The following is a 23,934-nucleotide window of genomic DNA, read 5'->3' on the forward strand; positions in this document are numbered from 1 at the left end:
GAATTATAAATTATAAAGAGAACAAGGCAATAATAAAAGGGAGGGATATAAAAGGAAATAAATCGTGTTAAAACGTCGTAACTTCAACCCCGGAAATCTTTAATTTGAAACGCAACTAAACCCTTGCCCTAGAGAAGATTTTCAGTGCTAAGAGGATAATTGTAATGCCTGTTTGGCACATCCGAATCGTTCAATACATATATTACATATATTGCTTATGCATCAAATCGGCCGGGCGACTTGGTACCGTACCCATATGACACCCACAAATTTCTTTCTCCTCGACCTAACCTCCAAGGCTCCATCCAATCTTTAACCCATCGAGGTCTTTACAAGTGGGAAAAAAAGTTATTTAACGAGATTACAAAAAGGGAAGATGAGGTTCCTCCAAAACCTCGCTAAAGCCTCTTCTTCCTCGACCAAAATCCGAAGCCAGTCGACCACGCTGTTTTCCGCGATCATCTCTCGCTCCTTCTCGCGATCCCGCTCGTCCTCCGAACGGTACGTGCCTCGCTCCAAATCCATCTCCATCTTATTCGTCTTAACTCTTAACTAGTACACAATTTCTGTATCCGTTTGTTTCCTTGTTCCGATTCTATGCCATTGCGGTCGTGCATTTTTTCAGGCCGTCTTTCGGCGTTGCGTTCGACATCGACGGCGTCATTCTACGCGGCAACGCTCCCATCGGCGGCTCTCCGCGTGCTCTCGGACGATTATATGACGATTCGATCGGTATGTTTTCGGAAAAAAACTGCTTCGATTCCTTCGTATACTTGCATTGACGTGCATAGTGTTTGTTGCAATTAAGGGGAAGTTAACGCTCCTTTTGTTTTTTGGCAATTCGGCTGGAAAGGTTTCTAAATTATGCATGTTGATTTTACTTGCATTAGCGCCTTAGTGAAATTTTAGTAGACATTGTATGCTTTAGCTATTCCTTTTGTTTTGTTTACATCTCCTGTGATGTTTAGATGTTAACCTGCAAAAAAAAAAAAAAAACTGGTTGTTACTTGTTAGGTTATTACTTATTAGAGTCATGACTGTGGAAGTAATTTTATTCCAATTGGTTCTGACTTTGGCTACGTCTTATTGAACGATTGAGTATAATGGAGGATAAATAAGTTTGTTAACGACACGTATGCAACAATTTCAGTCAGTATGTATTTAGGTTAGAAGGCATTTCATGTTGGCTGGACTAAACTAATCAAACTTGAAACAAGACACTAGCTTGGAATCTTCTGATGCTGAATCACAATTCGCAACTATCATTGGTGTCTTCTGTTGCATTTGCATGTCAAATTTTGTAGTTGATCAGCAGGCACTTATTGATGACTAGTTAATGGTATACTTTTTTTTTTATCTAACCTAAATCCTCTTGTTTTGGCAGGTACCTTGAAAGTTCCCTATGTTTTCTTGACAAATGGTGAGCCGTTTGTGTAATGTGTTGTTCTGTTGAATTATATCGACGATATTAGCTGATATGATGGAATTTTTTCTGCATCCGCTTGTGTTGTTGTTTATGTGATTTTTCCCATGATGATTAGTAGGATAACTTACCTCCTAGAGTAAGCATGCTAAATTTTCGTCTAGATCAAAGAAGGCAAGAGGATGCACAGAGTATTTGTTAATATCACACAAAGGTGACACGTAAGAAATTAGAAGAGAGTGTCTCTTTCTTTTCCACACAGGCATAAACGCGTGCACTCGCGTATAGCAACTGTGCTACTTAAATCCTGCAACAAGTGAAGAAAGAGCTCCTTTTTCAGAACATTGGAAGAAAGTTTAGTGTCTTGCAAGAAATAAAGAGGTTTGGTGAGAAAGCAAAAGAAGTTGATGATACAGGATGGAACATGTGTAACGATGGCGAAGATGGACATAGAAATGGTGTAAGGATAGTGTAGTAAGCTTCTCAAGGACATTTAATTTCAGTTGAGGGAAGGAGTTCTCCTTTACCTTTCCTTCACTCCTTAACTACATTCTCAAGCTTAGTTGCCTGAAGCGGGAGCGTAAGTGGGGGCGGGAGCGGCGAAGCGAGGGAATATAGAAGCTCCCAAGGTTGGGAGCGTGAGAGGCACGTGTACTTATATTATGAAATTAATGTAGCATAGAGTATTCACTTTAAAAAGTACAATATTTTAGGAAGCAAAAATAGGGGCCAAGTCCTCCATAAGTGTAAGAAATGGGCTAGTGTACAATATATGATTATCTTTTCAAGATATCATGACTTAGGCTAGATATATGAGTTCATCATAGACCAATTAATAAAGCCAAGTGATAGATCCCTATTTTCTATACTAATATCATATAAAAGCTCCCATCTTCATAAGGAGCGAGCTCCCATCTCGATGGGAGTGCTCCCGTCAAGCTCCTTAGTTGGGAGAGCAAAAGCGGGCTCAAGGAAAACTTTCATTCCATCTACCAGCAAGGAATGAAAATTATGAAATTATTGCAAGTCCCTTCTTAACATCCTTCCTTCTACTTACATGGATAGCAATCCACAAGGAATGCAAGACCATACTCATCTAATCAATTGAAATGAGGAACCTTAATAGAAAGCTTAGATGGGTTCTTATTCTCACCTACCTTTCTATTTAAGGAAGGGAAAGAAAAGGAATATTAGCCAGGAAATGAGATTGATCAGTGTGGTGTGGTGAATAAGCATGGACAATTTGTATCATCTTGTGACTGGGAATAATTATATAGTTGCTGTGATTAGCCCCTGCGCATCCCAGGTAGGATTGGATGACAATTTGGTTGTCTCGTTGAAGTGTAAACCGTTGCAGATTGACTATTGTGCTGAAGAGTAACGTTTTCCAAACCTTTTCTGGGTAGATTGGGATTTTCTTGAGAATATTGGTTTGTAAGAATTTTGTGTTATGGATATTGGTATGACTGACTGATCCCCTCTTTCTTGTTATTGTTTATTTCTCATCCCAATTTTATCAGGAGGTGGAGTCCCTGAATCTAAAAGAGCCTTGGAGTTGGAAAAACAATTGCGTGTTAATATCTTGTCCTCGCAAGTGAGTTCTGAATTTCGTACATCTCTTAAAATTGAAGAATTTACGTTATTTTAGATATATTTGTTTCCTCAAATTGCTTATACGTCAACATTTAGTGGACATTGATGCTTTTTCAAGCATGTTTTATGCAGTAACTCCTACAAAGATATCATTGAACTCTTGGTTTTTTTTAATCTCCCCACGGTCAAAGTGCCTAGTGTGTGTGTTTTATTAACCCTTTTGACTGATTTTTGGGATGCAGGTTATACAAGGGCATACACCTTTCAAACAGCTGGTGAAGAGGTATGCATATGTTGTGGTGTCAGTTTAATCATCAAATAGAATACAAAGTGTTCCTTACACTAGGAGGAGAGAATTCAGGGGCCTTATGGGTATGTTGAGAGCTCCCCTCCGTCTTATAGCAGCTAGGATAGTGGATTTACTTAATACCGTAGAGAGGGGTGTCTGTGTGATCGAACGTCCATATGTATGTGAGTTATTGGCTTTCCCTTGACAATCAGATGAATACATCTTCGTTTTTTTCCTTTTTCTTTTTGTGATGGGTCATGAATCCTCTCCTTGAGCATACGAGAGGATTCCCTAAATTTTCTAGACTTCACTTTAGTGCTTAAAGTAAAGATCCCGGATCATGGGCTCTGATGAGGGCTCGGGAGTTGACCTTGCTTCTCTTATTTGTTATCACACAATACCTCTTGTGGTAATGAAAGGTGAAATTTACTATGCAAAATCCTCACAAAAATCAATGAATTTTGAAGAACAAAAAGGAAAAGTGTTGTGATTCCAAGAAAATGGTCCTAATTAAAAGAACATTAAATCCATGTGGTAGATGGAATCTATGTTGGCCAGTGGCTCATTTAACTATTACCTTCATTTACAGATTTGAGAAAGAGCTCGTTATTGCTGTGGGAAAAGGTGAACCTGCTGTAGTGATGTCTGAATATGGTTTCAAGTAAGGGTTTATCCTCATTGTATCGTTTTATCTGATTGTGCACCCCATTCAGTGAATTCCCCAACACGGTGTGCCCTTGTGTTTTGGATTTTATTGTGTGCTTATTGGTATTATTTTCAGAAATGTTCTTTCAATAGATGATTATGCATCTTGCTTTGACAACATTGATCCCCTGGGGTATTTTAAGAAGTGGACAACTGGGAATGTTTCTGATCAGATCAACACTATTAGAAGCTCTGTTTGCTCGCAAAGGGTGCAGGCAGCATTTGTTGTGAGTGATTCTATTGACTGGAGCAGGGACATTCAGGTTCTCCCTCTTAACTTAGTTGATCTTAAAAATAAAACATTATGCATTCATATATTTGTTTTCCTAGTCTGGTAGTCCTATAAAACACTAGCTCAATACCATAAAGAAGAAGTTTGGAGGCACCGGGAACTTCTTATGTTTCCTTCCATTTTCGTCTGTGTTTGTCCTCCCTTTGTTTTAGCTGAATTCGTCTATCTATGTCGTCATGCAGTGTTTTATGTCAATTCCATCATTTGTTTGTGATAGTTTGTGATGGCGCCGATGAGATTGCTGCACTTACCATTTTTCCTACTTGTGCACATATACATGCATATAATGAAATGACATATATGCTCACTGAGTCTGTATGTGTGTATGTTTGCTGATCTGCGAGTCACGGTCTGAACCAATGCTATTGCGAATTATAGCAGACTGGGTTAATAATCGTTCTTTCCTTAAATCTGTAGTAATCGTGGAAAAATCAGTGCCTGCAGAGCTTAATAAAAAGGTTTGAACATGTACCAAAGTTATCGATAAACTATAGTGTATCCATTTTAATATGATGGTGGGATACTGTTATTAATGTTATATGTGTATGGCACCATTATTTTCTAATGTCTTTGTATACTGTTGGATAGAAAGTAGAAAGATAGTCCTAGTTGTATTTGTTAAGTATATGAACCTCTACGGCCTGCTCATCCTGTAAACTTGCATTGAACTCATTGAACTCTGTGTCATGTATGGAATGTGAAAATTTCTGAAAAAGTGTCAAATTTTGTAAGTTTTGAATTCCTGTCCTTGGAATTGCTTCACTTTATTCAAATGGTTGGGCATGTGGAATGTGGATAGTCAAATTGTTGAATGATCCATTCACAAAAAGGTTCATGAAAAGGATCATGAATGACAGAAGCCCATTTTTCATGTATCATTGTGTATATAACCATAGTTGGCACAATAGTGGTAGCGGGATATGATTGGGGAAGTGGAAGCAGGAAACACAGCCGAAAACTAGAGGGGAAACATGAAGCTGGGAATCAGCCAAGAATCTAGTGGGAAACTTAATTGGAACATTTGTAGAAACTCTTTCTAAAGCAAGAAAGGAAACCATAAGCTCATTCATAGCTGAGCTCTCCGTCCTATTCCTTGCTTTTTGATTATGTCTTGATAATCTCAAATTTTGCAGTAATGAACCTGTGAACCCTTATCTGACAGAGATAATTTTAGGTTCTCTGTGACATTTTAAGAACTGGTGGTCTTCCTGGAAGCAAAATTGCACACCAACCTCCTTTGTATTTTGCAAGCGATGACCTTGAATACCAGGTTAGTTATTGCGTTCATTTTCACCAGATTTTATTTCTTGAATATTTTGCAGTAATATCCTATAGAACCTGATATTGTACTGATGAGGTGACAACATAGGTAGGCTGTATTTCCAAGTGAACGTCTTGGTATGGGTGCTTTCAGAATTGCACTTGAATCTATCTTCAACAGGTAAAACCAGATCTTCACGTATTTTTGGGTATGGTGATCTAGTAATATGCTGTTGGAATAAAGAATCTTATGGAATGCAGGAGCCATTATCGAATTCTTATCCCAAAAGAAAGGGAGAAATGCAAAAACTTTAAAGCTTGGTGTGGATGTGACTTTTAGATGGGTCAAATTTTTTACCACAATATTTCATTTGATATTTTCTAGGGAAAATCATTGACTTCATTTTTTTTTTATTTCTCCTTTTCTCTGTTTTTCGATTTATCAGTCCCATCTTATTATTGATTATGCGACAAATTCTTGCACATTTCTTATGCTCTGGTTTTACTATGCAGGATTCATCCTAATGCCCTTGAGTATACATCTTTTGGGAAGCCAAATACTTCTGTGTTCAGGAATGCTGAAACTGTACTGAGGGAATTGGTGCATTCATCATCCAATACCATTCAGTCAGCGAATGATCAAATTGGCGGAAATCATGTTTTTAGAACCCTTTACATGGTAGGAGATAATCCTTCAGTCGACATCAAAGGAGCTCAACAGGTTGGTCTCTCCCTCCCTCTCTCTCGTAGATTCAATGATATAATAATCGCCTACTATGGGAGGAATCTGAGGTTGTGTAATGGATATCATGTACCTATTTTTTCATTTTCAGGCTGGACATCCCTGGTTTTCCATTCTGACAAGGACGGGGGTTTTCAAGGGAAAGGAAAACCATGACGAGTATCCAGCAGATCTGGTATGCGAACAGAACCCTGGAGAATTGTGTGCAAATCTAACTAAATCTCAGTATATTTCATCCCTAAAGGAGACCTGCATACCCATATCCTTTTGACATTGTGGAGGAAATGTTTACCTTGAAATAAATTTTTACCCTAAGGCTCCATTTGTTTCGATGTAAAATATTTTTCCATGTAAAATATTTTTTCAGAAAATAAATTTCAAACTTTTATTTTCCGGTGTTTGGTTGGCACTTGAAAAATATTTTCAGAAATCGACAAAATAGTGTAGAGAGGAAGGGGGTCTTAAACGGTGGAGAGATCTGAGAATATTGGAATTGAACGTTGGTAAGGACTGTTGATCGAAGAAACTGAGCAGTGAGAATTGTAATAAAAAGCAACGGGTTCATTTCGGAAAATAACTTACGGAAGATTTAAGGGTAAGTCATTTTCATCAAATTAATGGAAAATGTTTTACATGTAAAATATTTTCATATTTTTTTACACAATCAAACACCGAAAAATAGGTAAAACCTTTTACCGAAAAACATTTTACACCTAAACAAAACGGAGCCTAAACTTCACTTTTGATTCCACTGTTTTGTTTATAATGCCGGAAATGCATTTTCTAGTATTGACTCTTTTCCCGCGTTCTAGACTTCACGAATTCAGGAAAAACATTACAGTTCTGGACTACTCACCACTAGTTCATCGCAAATGAACATCCTTCGTCCATGAAAATAAAGGACCCAGCGTGAAAATGAACAACCTTCGTCCATGATTTTAGTGAGAAACAAAACCGTTGGTTTTGATCTAGTAGCCTTGTAAATAGATGATCCTATAATGCTACTGAATTTGCCACATATCTAACGTTCTTTCGCTTAAGCAACAAAAAAATTCAGTTTTGTTCGTTTCCTGCCTTGGTAATCAGATTGATTTCCTTTCCTGTGCCCGAGCAATGTATTTGTTATACATTCTTCCCCCACTTTTGACAAATATCTTCTTATTTTCATAACCTAACCAAAATAGGCCAACTTTTGCTCCCACTTTATTTCCATTCCAATATTCTCCTTCTGTTTTCTGTATGCATATCCAAGACTGAAGCATGGCATTATTGTTGTCAAATGCTGGAAATCGTTTGGTACATTTGCCAGCTAGTTTAGTTATCAGGAGTGCAAAGAGTAAATTTCGGCTAAAGTTGTGTGTTTGCCTGGGCAGGTTGTTGACACAGTCGAAGAGGCAGTTGACTACATATTGAGGAAGGAGGGCATCTAAATTCTTATTTCATTGTTTCGGTTACAGAGGAGAAGGAACGGGTGCAAGAGAGGGCCCATTTTTTACCCAATCAAGGTGAACTAGCAGCATTTGTTTGGCGTCCCTAGACCGAAAATTTAGCTAATATCAGGTTTACTTGTTACTTCCAAACTTACTTGCTCTGGTAGACACCAGGTTTTTACAGTACCAGCACGCTTTATGGTGCACTTCATAGCTTGTGCCTGTCGATCTTTGTGACGAGCTTTTGTTTTCCCCCAACTTTGAACAGATCTATGGATCATTTGGCATGCATGCTAGTATAATTTACCGCACCATTTCTTTTGGCTAGTTGCTTGGATGTGAGGATTAATTTTTCTTTCACAACCAGTATCCAGTAGTCATATAGATTACACAAGAAAAGAAAACAAAAATCATTAAACAGGAGTTCTCTTATACCAAAAGCTTCCTCATCTCGGTATCCTTGCACAAACTCCAATTGCTACAGCGGAATAATTCCAGCAAGAAAGGTATCATCAAGGCAATTTCAGATTACACTTTGAGGATGTAATTGGATCAAAGATTTGGGCAAGGAATAGAAATATGAAATTTCAACATGTTAACGGATTTAATGGCTCCCAAGAATTTAATCCTTCCATTTCCTGTTGTTTACCAAAATCCTTGATCCAAATTGCACTTTGAAGAGCAGTAGAAGCAAGCAAAAGCCTGAGTTAAATCCCACATGTACCAGGGACTTGTAACTTGTAAGGAGTTAAATTTCCATCCGTCCCGCATCAGGGTTAGAATTTGATCACTTGTTTTGGTTGACTTCCTAGTTTTCCGAGTGCCTTATCCAATGCAGTGGGAAAATCGCTGAAAGGAACCAGCTCCATCCTGCAAAGAGTGAGGCCTCAAGAATGAATGAACATCAATTCCTGATGGAATGCAAAACATGAGCTAAAAGCAAAGATAAGCAAGCAATGTATAAATTCACTTTCACTGCTCAAGTTATTTTTCTTAGGCACGTTAAGGATACTCGGAGTCTAGTCTTTGTACAACCAGTGCCTCTAGAAGCTGATTAAAAAAAAAAAAATACTAGTTCCTCTTAGAATGTCCCCTAGGAGTTGTGTGTGTCCTTTGCACGTGGATAAACACAGTGATGTAGGCACAAAACACTCAGAAAAAGAGCAAGTACGTTCACTTCTGTTGTCTCCGCCGCTGGGAAAATCCATTTGAAACAGGTGCCTAAAATTTCCAAAAAAAAGGAAAAAAAAAAAAAACTACTCCCTTAATTTACACTAAAGTGCCCCTAAGAATAGTTGGAAATCAATCCAACAGGGTGTCCTAATACAAAATCATTATCTAAAGAATCTTTACAAAAAACCTACAACAAGGCATTCATGCTTTCTTTGGACTTCCAAGTTGCTAAAACAGAGAGACTCTAAATTTGCTAAGCATGCAATGGTTCTCTCACTCAAGTAGCAGCTTCAGAAACTGCAACCTAATGTCAAAATTTCAGTAGCTGATCAATCTGGTTTTACTTTTTTGGCAATAATCCGCATAAAACTCACACCGAACAGTAAAATCAAGGACTCATGTGCATTTTTCAAAAAAACAAAAAACAAATAAAGGGAATTCCAATACGAAGCTATCATCGCATCAATGTATCCTTTTGTCTTTATCTCCAAAAGACAAGGAATGCAAGAAACAAAGAAAGACATGTAGACATACTCGTATATTAATTTTCCCTTGCGAACTATGCTCAAAAGAAGATCAATCATTTTTCTGCACTCCTTTGCTTTATCAGAACTCATCCATTTCTGCAACCAGAATCCCCTCAGGGAAAGGTCCTGCATACATAGGAATTTGAATCAGGTCAAGATATAATGAAATAGTTCCACTGGGCTGTGGAATTGGTTATGCCTACATTAAAATGACACAACACATTGAGATAGGGTAAACAAACTGTCCACTTCCTAACAAACACGTCGGTCATTTCCCATTCCCTTGCTTCACCCCAACCATAATATCATACAAATCAATGTCTTTAAAATAAGAAAAACATTTCAAATTTTAAACAGTTTGATTGTGATCCCTTACAAAGTTTGCACTCATATTTTCCTGTTCAAGATCACAGAGATATTTCAGCATGCCATTATGAAAATGAGATTTCCTTCAAAGCCAGTGGGCTGTTATTTGACACTGTCACACCCAGATTTCGAGCAAGTCTTAAAAACTTTCAACTACTTCTGATTCGGTGCTACTTATTTTACATGGGCCAGCGATCAGTCTTTACTCTTTAGCTATGTAGTATGTACGCTTGAAGTGGAGGCTCTGCATTAACTCAAGCATCTAAAATTAATCCAAGCAAAGAATGAAAAGGAGAAAAAGACAAGTGCATAAATATATGTGTGAAAGTTAACAGTGCACAAAATGCAAATGGATGTGGCATTAAATGCGCCTGAGACGGTTTTAGCGCGCTCGTATGCTTAAATTCCCATCAGTGTTCTCATACAAGCAACAACATGCACCATGAACACGCACTATCCTAATTACTAGTAATTACCAACAATTTTCTCCACGAGAACAAGAAACTTGGAAAGAATTCATGGCTCACCTTGAAAATAAAAGACGAGGTCGATACCGTTATAGGCTTTTTGGACATTCCACCGTATGTTACCATAGTTCCTCCCTGCCTGAAAACCTAAAATGCAATGAGTCTCCTGTGGAGATTGAATTTTGAATAATACTATCTCCGGAACTTAGCACTGCTCATCTGACCTCAAGAATTTAAGAACCAAAGAAGCAGCATTGCCTCCAACACAGTTGAATCCCAGATCAGGCTCAGGTATGTCAGCCTTGCAAAATTCAAGGGATGTGAGTATGAATAACACTACTGAGAGATAAATCTGAACATCAAATCCTCTATAATGACTCCAGATACATCGAAGGCAAAATAAAAGCCTCCCTACTTCAGACACTGTATCAACTGTGATAAGTTGATAACGATACCAAGAGAGCTTTGACATTCTTCACTTCCAGTTGGCTCTCAGTATACACTTCATCCGCACCAAGCTTCTTGAGCTTATCTTTTACTTCATCAGATCCAGGCCTGTCCAAGCAGAATGTGATAATACAGCTAATTTTGTGATAATTTCTTCTGCTAAAACTAGGTCGTATGAAAAAAAATTATTTGGAGATATCTCGTCTCTTAGGACATAATAGTCAAATGCTCATCCCATCACATGCAACTATACTGGAAATTTGTTGGAAAAGGTCACTGGGAGTACAAATTCAAGTTGCCACCCAAAACACTAACATATTTTGAGTGACCGGATGACTGCAAAAATGGCAAATACCATTTTGACTAGATTAACCAAATTTCACGAACGATGTAGGCATCAACAAGAGACATTAAATAGACGCATACACACAGAGAAAGCTTAAGTTCATTTATTCATAGGAAACTCAGTAAGAGTGGCAATGTTAAATAAACTTGGATGAACATAAGCCCAAACTTTTGTAGTAAGATAAGCACCTGTCCCTTATGATATTGATGCTATGGATGCCTTGATATCTAGCAAGCTGAATAATGCACTGCCCCACAATGCTTGTTGCCCCATTTTGAACAATACAATCGCCTGTTCAAGTTGAGATGCAGACTATTCAAGGGAAAGCAGTAAATATATATCACAGAGGATAACATCAAAGCAAATGGCAGAACCTGATTTTAGACTGGTAAAGTCCTCGAGCATTCTTAGTGCAGTCAAAGGGTTAACAGTAATTGTGGCAGCATATTCGATTGGCATGCCTTTATCTATTTTGTGCCATATACTTTGATCTTTTACAATATATGTCTGCCATGTACCTAAGAAGAAGAAACTTTGTCATGTTCCATTACGAATTTATGAGTACTAAATATCAGATGTAATTCCATAATATGCCATATGTATATATTTTCCTTTAAATCGAGATAAGGTGGAGGGTGCTCTCTTCCTTAATCACGTCGGCAAATGAAACCAAACTTGAAGGCAATCATAGGTCACAGCTGAGCCCAGTAATCATATCCTTTACTATAACTTCTAACTGCCAACTACATTGGATTTCATGCTCCTTCATCATTAATCCTTTACGGATTAACTCAATTTTTATCCATAAAGCATCCCAGAGAACTCTTACAAGTCTATCAGTCTATGCCAGTCAACATCCTCCATGTATTATCACCACAATTTTGTGACATTTTGAAACTCCAAAATTACATCAAACTTGGAATAGCAGCAAAACAAAGAGTCAAATAGCATACCAGATGAAGGAGGAGATGGGATGACCCAATCACCAGGAGATAGATCCTTAACTGAAGATCCTAAAGAGTGTACCTCTCCAACACCTTCATATCCTCCCACTGCTGGCACTTGTGGCCTCACCGGGTACACACCTGAAACGAAAATGAGTTAACAAGTATGTCTTTTCACTGAAAAAGGCAATTACGGGAGTGTAAATACACATATAGGGGTAGGCCACATGCCCTAGATTGTGGTGCGGTAGGGGTAGGGTGCTCTAAATTAAAATAGCAGAATAAGCAAAATTCAAGAGAGAAACATCAAATAAAATGGTATACATAAATTAAATATCTGCGTATGACCAACTTTTCCACATTTTGTCTTGCTAAAGCTATACTCTCTCTAGATTTTTAGCTTATCACATCAATTTATTTCTCCTTGAAAACTTTTTAAGGAAATCAATATTAAAATTGGTAGGATTGGTTTGGATCACTTAATTTACCATATTGGAACATAGGGGTACTACAGTTTGGAACATGCGTTCCACTCCATAATTCACAAAGATATTATCGACTTCTAGTAACACAGATATAGGCCAATTTGCAGGTTCAATAACTGTTTTCCCACAAATCACATTACCAATTATTGTGGCTCATATATTCGACAATGCCATTGTCCTGTCATTTTGGTTGAGTTTTCTGTATGACAATGTCGAGCTAAAAAAACAACTGTTTTTCTACCCTTGATGAGCAACAGATGGTTCTACCAATGGTTAATGATTTTCGCCGTCAGATGGTTTCCAACAGATAAAAAAGGAAACATATTTTAGTTGTCGGTCTAACCAACTGTCTTCGGCTTTTTAGGTTCCGGCAACTCTATGCATTACTAGCAGCATCAGCAGCACCAATAACAAACAACAATAGACCCAAATACTCACACCATAGAGAGATAGGGCATACTCCCAACCTGAACTAGGAGCTTCTAATCTCCATCACCAACTACCTCATGGACGGCAGAGGATTGGGGGCAAGTGTGGGGTGCACTTTCCAATAATTTCTACACCCAAATTATAAAGGTCATAACAATTTGTATCCCAGAAACTATACACGCTTCCCTTTTAATGTCAATTATCTTTGTCAAGTTTCCAACAAGTTCTCTTATATTGATCCTTTAACATACTATATTTTGCAGCATATTTTACATTTCAATTCGTTTGTAACATTTATTATTACCACAGATAATAAATAACATTTAAATTTCTGGTCACGCCTAGAATAGAGGATTCTCGGTCATATAATCTACATAATAGATTAGATGGATTGGACCCCCTCTATCATAAACATGCCTTAGGCAAAACTTCTTTTTCAAAACTGGAAAAATGTTAACTCCTATTCCTTCTCTAGAACTAATATTCACCTCAACTATTCAAACTTTGGAGCAAACATATCCAAGCATTTCCTCATGCATTAAAAAACCTGAAACCTAGAAACCAAAATTCATTGCATGTTTGCGGACAATTTCTCCTCAACCGAGCATTGCCTCACCCGAAACTCTCATTTCTCCTCAACCGAGGGTTGCATGGCCCGAAACTTTCTCCTCTGAATAACAGCATCGACAACACATAGCTATACTAGACAAAATCCGCACATATCCAAATACAACAGAATTAAATAGGTTAAGAAGTAATCAGACCTTCAATCCTGTTAATATCAGAAGGATTAATAGGAGCAGCAAGCATTTTAACGCACACATCGGTTGCTTTGAGCTCAACTGGTGGAACCTCAACTATTCTGCACGTATTTCAATTACGAGATACATGAATACTCGAGTACTGCAAATATGCGTACACTTATTTATATATACGTATTAACTGAGAACAAGAGAGTTATGTAGAAAATCAAGTGTTCTGAGAGAGAGAGATGGACCTGGTGACGGTATCGGGAGGTCCGTGCTGGTCGTAGACGACCGCCGTGGACGGCGGCGACATGACGGCGGAGAAAGGTCGGACGGTGGGGAAGGCATGAGTGCGGGGGAGGAAGGCGTGGGAGAGGTTGCACTTCCACAGCGATGATGGTCTATGTAGAGCTTTTAGGGCTACTAACCTCAGTGAAGCCATTCAATTCTTCTCTCTCTCTCTCTCTCTCTCTCTCTCTCTCTCTCTCTCTCCTGGAGAATCGGCTGGTCGACCTCGCGGATAAATGGGTTGTTCAACGATGGTAAGTAGAATTGGGATCCTCTCTCTCTGGTGTGTTCCTCCTGTGCTGTGTTTCTCTCACGCGGCCTAAAATGTGACCCCCCGACGATGATTTCATTTCACGATCAATAAAATGTTTTTAATCACGGCAAATTATTTACTTAGTACTCTCCGAGCACCGCCACATTGTTCCAATACCTTTTGAATCGAATTTGTGTTTGACCCAAAAAAAAAAAAACACACATTTTGAATCAACACCTGTAACGCCCCCAATTTTGGGTACGTTAAATGAGGCATTTATTATATAATAAAGAGAGCCTGGCTCATTATTACATCATAAATACATCATAAGGAAAAGGTACATTTATTCAACAAGGAAGGAAACTAGGGTTCCTAATACTACTCTGCTTGCTCTTCCATCCTAGCAAGCTCCTCTGCTCCAAAAGCTTCCACGGTGTACATCTTATCCTGTTCATCTAAGAAATCTGACACATTATACCGGCGTCGCCACCCATATAATATGTCAGGGTCACCAAAAAGGCAACACCGTGAGCTACAACGCTCAATAGAGTAAACCCTACCCACTAACTCATAACTTACAAACAGTAAATCATATACGACGAATAGTAACAATCACACATCCACATTCACTATTCAAGTATCGTTGGTGTCCATGTTTTTTCTGTGTTTCTCCTACGCAACTCATCGTAGACCGTGTCTCCATTTTCACTTTTCATCACCAAATCAACATTTTCAAAATCCGTTTTTAACACACCCAACCTCGGTTCCGCCGTTCCGGGTTCCCGAGTATCCTCACAATGGTTCCGCCGCACCGGGTTCCCATTGGCACACATTTGCATTGGCTCCTCTCCGCGGATAACCAAGCCACACACCCAACCTCGGTTCCGCCGTTCCGGGTTCCCGAGTATCCTCACAATGGTTCCGCCGTCCCGGGTTCCCATTGGCACACATTCACACACACATCTCACATAATGCCATCAAAATCGGTCATTATGTAGTTTCAAAAATATTTCCTCCTTCGAAACACATTTTTCTTGTTAACCACACCCTAGGTGTCATGTTTCTATTTTCTCGATTTCCGTGTCTCGTTCTCATGCATAGACTCCGCGGTAGGACTTTTCACATACGCAACCATAAATCATTCATTGTAATCTAACAAGATCATCCAATTCTGTATTGCTAAGCATGCTCGAAAAGATCAAAATATGAATACTTCAAATCAAGCGTTAAAATCTTATCTTTCGAAAATCGTTATATCTTACTTTTTGAGAAATTCAATACAACATATGTTTATTTAAGACAAAGTCATTTATCCAACATGTTCATACCTCCATTAGTGAGATAAACTTATTGACAATCATGCATTTTAAACGATAAGCTTATTTACTTGAAACCAAACAATAGATAATCTTATCTACGATATTGATACTTTGAATCAAGAACATGCTACTCTCTAACGTAGATTTTATACTATACGTAGAGTTATTGGATTAGGGTTCTACGTATACTTAGGGAAGTGAGTAGAGAAAATCTACATGATCGTAATGTCATTTCAAGATTTTGTAAAACGAGCTTGCTATTTATTCCTAATACTTTAACTTGCCTTATCATAAGCAAAATAACTAAAGTTATACTAGGGAAAATGAGTGGAGATTTATCTACCTTGATCCGAAACTTAGTCGGGGCCGAATAAGCTAGTTGGAAGATTTTCTACGGGCGGTGAACTTGCAAATCTGGACCGAACTTTGGATGGCAGTAACTTGGTCAATATTTGGCCGAATACGATCGTTCTTGGGTCGAAGTTGAAGCTCTCGAAGTGCTCTACGACTTTCGTGAAGGAAGTTGATCCTAGAAACTATTTTAGGTAGGAGAAAAATGGTGATAAAGGCAGAGACAGTATGCTGTCTGGAAATAGAAATCCGAGATTTTTACTGAACTTCGGATGCCAATATCTTTGTCGTTTCTTCACCGATTTGGATGGTTCTTGGGTCTAACTTGAAGGTTTCGAAGTGCTCTACAACTTTCTCGAAGGGAGTTGGTTCTAAAAACTAGCCTAAGCAGGGGAAAATTGAGGATTTACGAAGGGCAGTAGGCTGCCTGGAAAAACAGAAATGGTTTTTAGAGAGAAGTGAGAGCAAGAAGTGAAGGTGTGAGTTGAATGGAAGGCATGGGGTGCTATTTATAGCCAACACTTGAGCTCCTCCTCCCTCCTCTATGGCCGGCCCCCCTCTCTCTCCTTCCTCCCATGGATTTGCTCCATTGTCATGTCCAATCAAGCTTGAAAGCATGCCAAGTCTTCCATGAGTTGTCACTTCCATTTGTTGGCCAAATCTTTAGGTCATCATGAAGGGTTTTGGACTTGTCAAGTCTATGGGGAGGTTGCTTGCAAGAAAGAATGAAATCATTGGCTAACTTTGTACTTTGAAAGACTAGAAATGGGTTGGCATGTAGTCAAAAAAAAATAGGCTTAAGGCTATAAATGTTGCTTATGTAAGTAATCAATACTCATGCACACACTCCACCCCACTCTCTCCATCCGGCCTTTCTCTCTCTCTCTCTCTCTCTCTCTCTCTCTCTCACTTGTATCTATATACATCCAAGAAAATCTAGGAAAGTAAGTCTAGGATTTTAAGACTAGAACATAGGTGTGCATGCATGGCAAAGCTAGCCTTGCTTCCTTGGAAGCAAAATGATGAGATTCCTTAGCCCATGATTTTGTATTGTCAAATCAAGGCTTCAATGGCAACTTAATTGCTATTAACCAATGGTCAAAAATTCTCCTAGCATTTATTAACCATTGGTTAAAGAAGGTAAGTATGGGCTTGAATGACTAGTCAAATCTAGGTTCTCATTATGGCAAGTCTAAGGTTGCTTCTTTTGGAAGCAAAATGATGGGATTCTTGTATGACTTGTCTTGTCATGCATTTAGGCAAGTCAAAGGTCTAATAACCAAGGGACAAAAATTCCCCTAACAATTATGGACCAAGGGGTAAAGGGATATTGGTAATAATTTGATATGACTAGTCATGGAAATCTATTGTCCAAGGGATAATATTTTCCCTAACATTTATGGACCAAAGGTTAAAGTTTTCCCTTGCCTTTATTATCCAATAGGTAGGGTAAGTAATGATGCTAGGTAAAGTGAAATGACTAAACATAGGAATAAAATGATTACTCCTATAGTCTAATGGTTCAATTAGGGTTCGGGGGTTCAAAAGGCTCAAAGACGGTCAAAAAGGTCCATCTAGGATTAGGAAATTGTAACTAGATTGAAACGGTAATTAAGGTTTTCTAACGAATTGGTTGGAAACTAATTCTACTTGCCAAGTAGGATTTCTAGCCAAGAAATATAATTTAAAGATTTTATTTTAACTCACTAGAAAAAAAAAAAATACGAGTGCTTCTACAAGCATACTTGTCTTTAGAAAATGACTAGATTGCTCGGCGTGAAAATATATAATTTTATAAATCTCAAATCTAATTATGACGGATTATTAAAATTAAAAAGAAATTTTTAGTAGCAAATCCAAGTAATTAAAATAAAATTTAAATATTTAACGAAATTTTTATTTACCAAAAATCAGGGTCGTTACAAACTATCCCCCTTAAAATAATTTCGTCCTCGAAATTGGTGCATGACTACGGATCAGATTTCGTCGCTTTACTGGTCTTTGAATCATCGTCTATCCCCCTTAAAATAGGAGCAGGTCACCACCAATAGCGTGATATTGAGGTGATCACCTTCGTCATTTGAGGATATCTCCATCACGTAACCTTCGTGGATTTTGTTGACGGCCATTCCTCCTCCTGAAGTAATAATAGGTTCAACGGCGAACCTATGGGCTCAGTTTCTAGTTTTGTACAAGTATGCAGTGATAAATAGTTTAGGAAAAACCTTCCCATTCCAAGGGTAGATTCTCGATTGGAAGAGGATAGAATACGCTGCATGGGTATAGGTACCCTTGCAGTGTTGATCAGGCTCGAAAATTAGGATTTCAACTTATGACTGAACGGAGAGGGGTGATGTCAAGGAATGAAAGAAATGCCCCTACAAAATCAGGAAGGACCCTATAGGTATGTTTTAAGCCAATCAGCGATCTAATCAAGATTCGAATACTCTGGCAACCCACAAAATGCTTTGGCATCACACGGCTACTGTCTAAGGCTCCGGCAGGTCCTAGAAGTATCTCGAAGTAAGACGACAGCATTTCAAGCATCTCTCACAATCTTCTGCATGTTTTGTTAATCAAATTAAGCCTCATCACTTGCTTAACAAGACGAGGTTGAAGTTGCTTCAGTCGTCGAACAATTTGCCTCGTAGTATGCCTTTGATGAAGTTTCTATCGTAGATACTAACGTCAAATGCAAAACTTCTACCAAATCATCATGCGGACTCGTATCCCATAAGCATCTTCTTATCACGTCCCTATCAAATCAGCTTGCTTCCCACCTAACGATATTAAACCCATTTCTAAACTAGGAAACAACGGATCGCTTGGGCAGAATCACTCCATTCTCGTAAAGCGTAAGTACTCCATCCTCATTCAGGGGAAATCGAACATCTGCAAGCATGTCCTACTATAGTCTACAAACTCGGATATTATTAGCAAAGGCATTGAAAGAACCTATGCAGTCACGGGAAAATAAACCTGGGTGGCATCGACTTCTGGCAATAATTTCAGAGGTACGGCTATCTTGAAAATAAAATTTCAAAAATCCAAGATAATCCTAGATGTCGGGACGGGAATGGCTGAGTTAAGCTGCCCTCAAGTAGCGCAAGCTTTTGATAAGGAATCAATGATATCTGGTTAGTTCAAGGAAAGGTACCCATCTCCTAAGGAGATTAGTTTCAAACAAATTTGAATGATCGTACCATAAGAATGAAACAAGGAGTTTTTCCGAAATGATTTGAATATCATCAAGAGATGATCTGAATTTATTGATTACGAACGAAATGGAATAGTTATTAATGATGGAATGGACCAATCATCAAATCTTAGTTATTGCGAAATGACATTGCCGATCATTATCGAAAGTGTCAATAAAAGTTGTATCAGAAGAAAATGGTTGCTATGATTCTCGAGGTTCAAAACTCAAGAGTTACGAAAAATTCGAGGGATAGTGAAAGGTTCTAAATGATAATAGTTAGGATTAGTAACACCATAGGGTGCATCGCTTGGCCAATTAGGTCGGGTCATAAAAGATACCCAAGATTACGCCACTCTTATCAATAAGTGTCGTAAGGAGTAAAAATGAATGATTTCATTACTTGAAACAATGAGGGTTTCCTTCACAAGGATGTTGATTTCAAATAGAGATTTGAGAGAAGCAATGTAGTTAGGAAATAGTACGGATATAACTAGTCGATTGGTATATACTTCCTACTAGGATTTAGCTGGCGGACGTAATTGTCGTTCCCTTCGAGCATTCCCAATTTAAACGAACTTTTCGACCTCAGTGTTCCCGGTTTGCGTCCGGTACAAGTGGTTAGCGTCCGCAGCCCTTGAATAGTTTCACGCCTTCCTTTGTCGGTTTACGATTCTAAGGAATCTCGCGATGTTTAGAGGTTAGAATGGAAGCTCTAGGAGTATTGGTTGATCTTGTTGGCTTCAGACGTTGCGTTGGGATGTTCTTTTAACTTCTGCATCAGTGTCGCCCTTGTTGCTTGCGGTGGCGGCCTCACCGTTGGTGCTGGCATCTTGACTTGTTCTCGTAGTCCTTCCTTTTTTAGTGTTAGAAGGGAGTTATTCACAATCTAGTTTCCTAACGGCGCGTAACTCGAAATCGCAAGGTTCTTACTCCTAGTGAAAGGGCGATGAGGTGAGAAAAGACCATTGAGATTTTGAAATGCGAACGAATTTTCAAAGCAGCAATGCAATAGGATGCAATTTGAATTCGGCTATGGTTCCGGCCGCTTTGGCCTAGGGTTGGTTAGTGCTAAGAATGGTTACAATAGCTTAGTTAGACCTGTTCTGCGTTTAGAGGGTCCTCCGTTATCGTATCCAAATCCGTGGCGCGTATTCACTCTCTATGAGGGAAAATCGAAAGGGGTTTTTACTAAAATAAATTTTCTTTTTGCAAATGGTCTATCTTTCAAAAGTCAAAAGTAGCTTAATAACATAGTATCCAACGGTACTCTTTTAAAAGTAAAGCAGGTTTTTCATAGATAAAAACATCATACAACATAAGCATAGAATTACAAACATAAACATAGAGTTCTACTATAAAACAAATAGATTAGAACAAGATTCCTAATACAAGTTGAACACGATCTTAATCATTAACATCCTACATCCCGAAGGATTACAATCGGCCTAATATATGTCTAAATGGCGTCGTTGGGTTCGGGTCTCGCCCATCCTCGAGATTCTCTACCATCTTTCGTTGTAAGCTTGGCGCAACTGACGTTCGTACTCCTTTACGACTGCGGCGAGTGCGACGGCCACGACGAGAGTCCCGTACCAGAAGGTGTTGAGACGGTTATTCACGGCGAACCACCGTGGCATACCTATTGTGACTACCGCACAAAATATAATGAGGGCGAAGAGTTGCAACCATAAGGTTTGGATTGTTATGGTTATTTCGGCTCGCTCCATTTCTCGGAATATGGCGTCTTCCGGAAATCCTCGTCGTCGGGTTGCCATGGCTCAGCTCGGTTCGGTTCGGTTCGATAGGATAGGATGGAGATTTGGAGGAGTTAAGATGGTGAGAGGGATGAAGAAATGGAATTGGTGGTGGGGTATATATAGGGGACGGAAAAGGTGGGTGGAGGAGGGAAAAGGTTGGAAATTTAAATTTGAAGTTTGAAATTTGAATTTTTGGAGGATAAAATTTGAAGGTTAGGGGGGGGTGCGGTTTGCCGCGCCTAATGGGGTTGTGCTCGGCACTCGGTGCTAGGTTCCGCTCTCGTCCCTTAAGAAGCGTGGGAAAATATTTATTTCAAGAACGAGCCGCAAGGTTTACTAATACCAAAAAAATATTTTCGAGTTTCTAAGTCCCACATTCGATTCTTGATTTAAGTCATCATCCAATTGTTCGGGAATTCCCAGCTCGGCCGTACTGCCAATTCCGTGCCTTGCTTCAATCCGAAGATTGTTTTGACAGAATTCCACCCAATTTGAGACGGTAAACTTAAACTCAATTTACGTTTGTGCAACGGTCAAACTATCTCATGGTTCTACCCATTCTACCCATGGCCGAGGTTTTGAACCTAAAGCTCTGATACCAAGTTGTAACGCCCCCAATTTTGGGTACGTTAAATGAGGCATTTATTATATAATAAAGAGAGTCTGGCTCATTATTACATCATAAATACATCATAAGGAAAAGGTACATTTATTCAACAAGGAAGGAAACTAGGGTTCCTAATACTACTCTGCTTGCTCTTCCATCCTAGCAAGCTCCTCTGCTCCAAAAGCTTCCACGGTGTACATCTTATCCTGTTCATCTAAGAAATCTGACACATTATACCGGCGTCGCCACCCATATAATATGTCAGGGTCACCAAAAAGGCAACACCGTGAGCTACAACGCTCAATAGAGTAAACCCTACCCACTAACTCATAACTTACAAACAGTAAATCATATACGACGAATAGTAACAATCACACATCCACATTCACTATTCAAGTATCGTTGGTGTCCATGTTTTTTCTGTGTTTCTCCTACGCAACTCATCGTAGACCGTGTCTCCATTTTCACTTTTCATCACCAAATCAACATTTTCAAAATCCGTTTTTAACACACCCAACCTCGGTTCCGCCGTTCCGGGTTCCCGAGTATCCTCACAATGGTTCTGCCGCACCGGGTTCCCATTGGCACACATTTGCATTGGCTCCTCTCCGCGGATAACCAAGCCACACACCCAACCTCGGTTCCGCCGTTCCGGGTTCCCGAGTATCCTCACAATGGTTCCGCCGTCCCGGGTTCCCATTGGCACACATTCACACACACATCTCACATAATGCCATCAAAATCGGTCATTATGTAGTTTCAAAAATATTTCCTCCTTCGAAACACATTTTTCTTGTTAACCACACCCTAGGTGTCATGTTTCTATTTTCTCGATTTCCGTGTCTCGTTCTCATGCATAGACTCCGCGGTAGGACTTTTCACATACGCAACCATAAATCATTCATTGTAATCTAACAAGATCATCCAATTCTGTATTGCTAAGCGTGCTCGAAAAGATCAAAATATGAATACTTCAAATCAAGCGTTAAAATCTTATCTTTCGAAAATCGTTATATCTTACTTTTTGAGAAATTCAATACAACATATGTTTATTTAAGACAAAGTCATTTATCCAACATGTTCATACCTCCATTAGTGAGATAAACTTATTGACAATCATGCATTTTAAACGATAAGCTTATTTACTTGAAACCAAACAATAGATAATCTTATCTACGATATTGATACTTTGAATCAAGAACATGCTACTCTCTAACGTAGATTTTATACTATACGTAGAGTTATTGGATTAGGGTTCTACGTATACTTAGGGAAGTGAGTAGAGAAAATCTACATGATCGTAATGTCATTTCAAGATTTTGTAAAACGAGCTTGCTATTTATTCCTAATACTTTAACTTGCCTTATCATAAGCAAAATAACTAAAGTTATACTAGGGAAAATGAGTGGAGATTTATCTACCTTGATCCGAAACTTAGTCGGGGCCGAATAAGCTAGTTGGAAGATTTTCTACGGGCGGTGAACTTGCAAATCTGGACCGAACTTTGGATGGCAGTAACTTGGTCAATATTTGGCCGAATACGATCGTTCTTGGGTCGAAGTTGAAGCTCTCGAAGTGCTCTACGACTTTCGTGAAGGAAGTTGATCCTAGAAACTATTTTAGGTAGGAGAAAAATGGTGATAAAGGCAGAGACAGTATGCTGTATGGAAATAGAAATCCGAGATTTTTACTGAACTTCGGATGCCAATATCTTTGTCGTTTCTTCACCGATTTGGATGGTTCTTGGGTCTAACTTGAAGGTTTCGAAGTGCTCTACAACTTTCTCGAAGGGAGTTGGTTCTAAAAACTAGCCTAAGCAGGGGAAAATTGAGGATTTACGAAGGGCAGTAGGCTGCCTGGAAAAACAGAAATGGTTTTTAGAGAGAAGTGAGAGCAAGAAGTGAAGGTGTGAGTTGAATGGAAGGCATGGGGTGCTATTTATAGCCAACACTTGAGCTCCTCCTCCCTCCTCTATGGCCGGCCCCCCTCTCTCTCCTTCCTCCCATGGATTTGCTCCATTGTCATGTCCAATCAAGCTTGAAAGCATGCCAAGTCTTCCATGAGTTGTCACTTCCATTTGTTGGCCAAATCTTTAGGTCATCATGAAGGGTTTTGAACTTGTCAAGTCTATGGGGAGGTTGCTTGCAAGAAAGAATGAAATCATTGGCTAACTTTGTACTTTGAAAGACTAGAAATGGGTTGGCATGTAGTCAAAAAAAAATAGGCTTAAGGCTATAAATGTTGCTTGTGTAAGTAATCAATACTCATGCACACACTCCACCCCACTCTCTCCATCCGGCCTTTCTCTCTCTCTCTCTCTCTCTCTCTCTCTCTCTCTCTCTCTCTCTCACTTGTATCTATATACATCCAAGAAAATCTAGGAAAGTAAGTCTAGGATTTTAAGACTAGAACATAGGTGTGCATGCATGGCAAAGCTAGCCTTGCTTCCTTGGAAGCAAAATGATGAGATTCCTTAGCCCATGATTTTGTATTGTC

At 39.0% G+C, this 23,934-nt stretch overlaps 2 protein-coding genes across 3 annotated transcripts; one reads left to right on the top strand and one right to left on the bottom strand.

The window, feature by feature from the left end:
- The first annotated feature begins 325 nt into the window (after window positions 1-325).
- LOC131320224 (uncharacterized protein YKR070W) lies at window positions 326-8,061 on the top strand. Its single transcript, XM_058350893.1, has 12 exons — window positions 326-501; window positions 626-732; window positions 1,385-1,420; window positions 2,944-3,017; window positions 3,259-3,299; window positions 3,895-3,966; window positions 4,087-4,273; window positions 5,477-5,572; window positions 5,676-5,743; window positions 6,076-6,283; window positions 6,396-6,479; window positions 7,678-8,061. Exons 1-12 carry the CDS (start codon window positions 377-379, stop codon window positions 7,732-7,734), a joined length of 1,155 nt encoding a protein of 384 aa, XP_058206876.1. The 5' UTR covers window positions 326-376; the 3' UTR covers window positions 7,735-8,061.
- An 83-nt stretch (window positions 8,062-8,144) lies between these two features.
- LOC131320305 (enoyl-[acyl-carrier-protein] reductase, mitochondrial) lies at window positions 8,145-14,283 on the bottom strand. Of its 2 annotated transcripts, XM_058351004.1 has the most exons (10): window positions 13,916-14,283; window positions 13,683-13,780; window positions 12,014-12,145; window positions 11,435-11,578; window positions 11,249-11,351; window positions 10,723-10,822; window positions 10,492-10,568; window positions 10,328-10,406; window positions 9,442-9,560; window positions 8,145-8,604 (listed from the first exon to the last, which is right to left on the bottom strand). In XM_058351004.1, exons 1-10 carry the CDS (start codon window positions 14,104-14,106, stop codon window positions 8,511-8,513), a joined length of 1,137 nt encoding a protein of 378 aa, XP_058206987.1. In that variant the 5' UTR covers window positions 14,107-14,283; the 3' UTR covers window positions 8,145-8,510. The 2 variants fall into 2 exon arrangements, with proteins under 2 accessions (XP_058206987.1, XP_058207063.1); XM_058351080.1 differs by lacking the exon at window positions 11,435-11,578.
- Between the last annotated feature and the right edge of the window lie 9,651 nt (window positions 14,284-23,934).

The sequence above is a fragment of the Rhododendron vialii genome, chromosome 1a (assembly GCF_030253575.1).
Source record: "Rhododendron vialii isolate Sample 1 chromosome 1a, ASM3025357v1".
Lineage (NCBI taxonomy): Eukaryota > Viridiplantae > Streptophyta > Magnoliopsida > Ericales > Ericaceae > Rhododendron > Rhododendron vialii.

Coding starts and splice junctions, on each gene's coding strand:
- LOC131320224 (XM_058350893.1), top strand. CDS start 377: ATGAGGTTCCTCCAAAACCTCGCTAAAGCCTCTTCTTCCTCGACCAAA. Junction 3,300..3,894: donor TTCAAACAGCTGGTGAAGAG/GTATGCATATGT, acceptor CTTCATTTACAG/ATTTGAGAAAGAGCTCGTTA. Junction 3,967..4,086: donor ATGTCTGAATATGGTTTCAA/GTAAGGGTTTAT, acceptor TATTATTTTCAG/AAATGTTCTTTCAATAGATG.
- LOC131320305 (XM_058351004.1), bottom strand. CDS start 14,106: ATGGCTTCACTGAGGTTAGTAGCCCTAAAAGCTCTACATAGACCATCA. Junction 11,579..12,013: donor CCCATCTCCTCCTTCATCTG/GTATGCTATTTG, acceptor TCTTCTTCTTAG/GTACATGGCAGACATATATT. Junction 11,352..11,434: donor CTTTACCAGTCTAAAATCAG/GTTCTGCCATTT, acceptor CAACTTGAACAG/GCGATTGTATTGTTCAAAAT.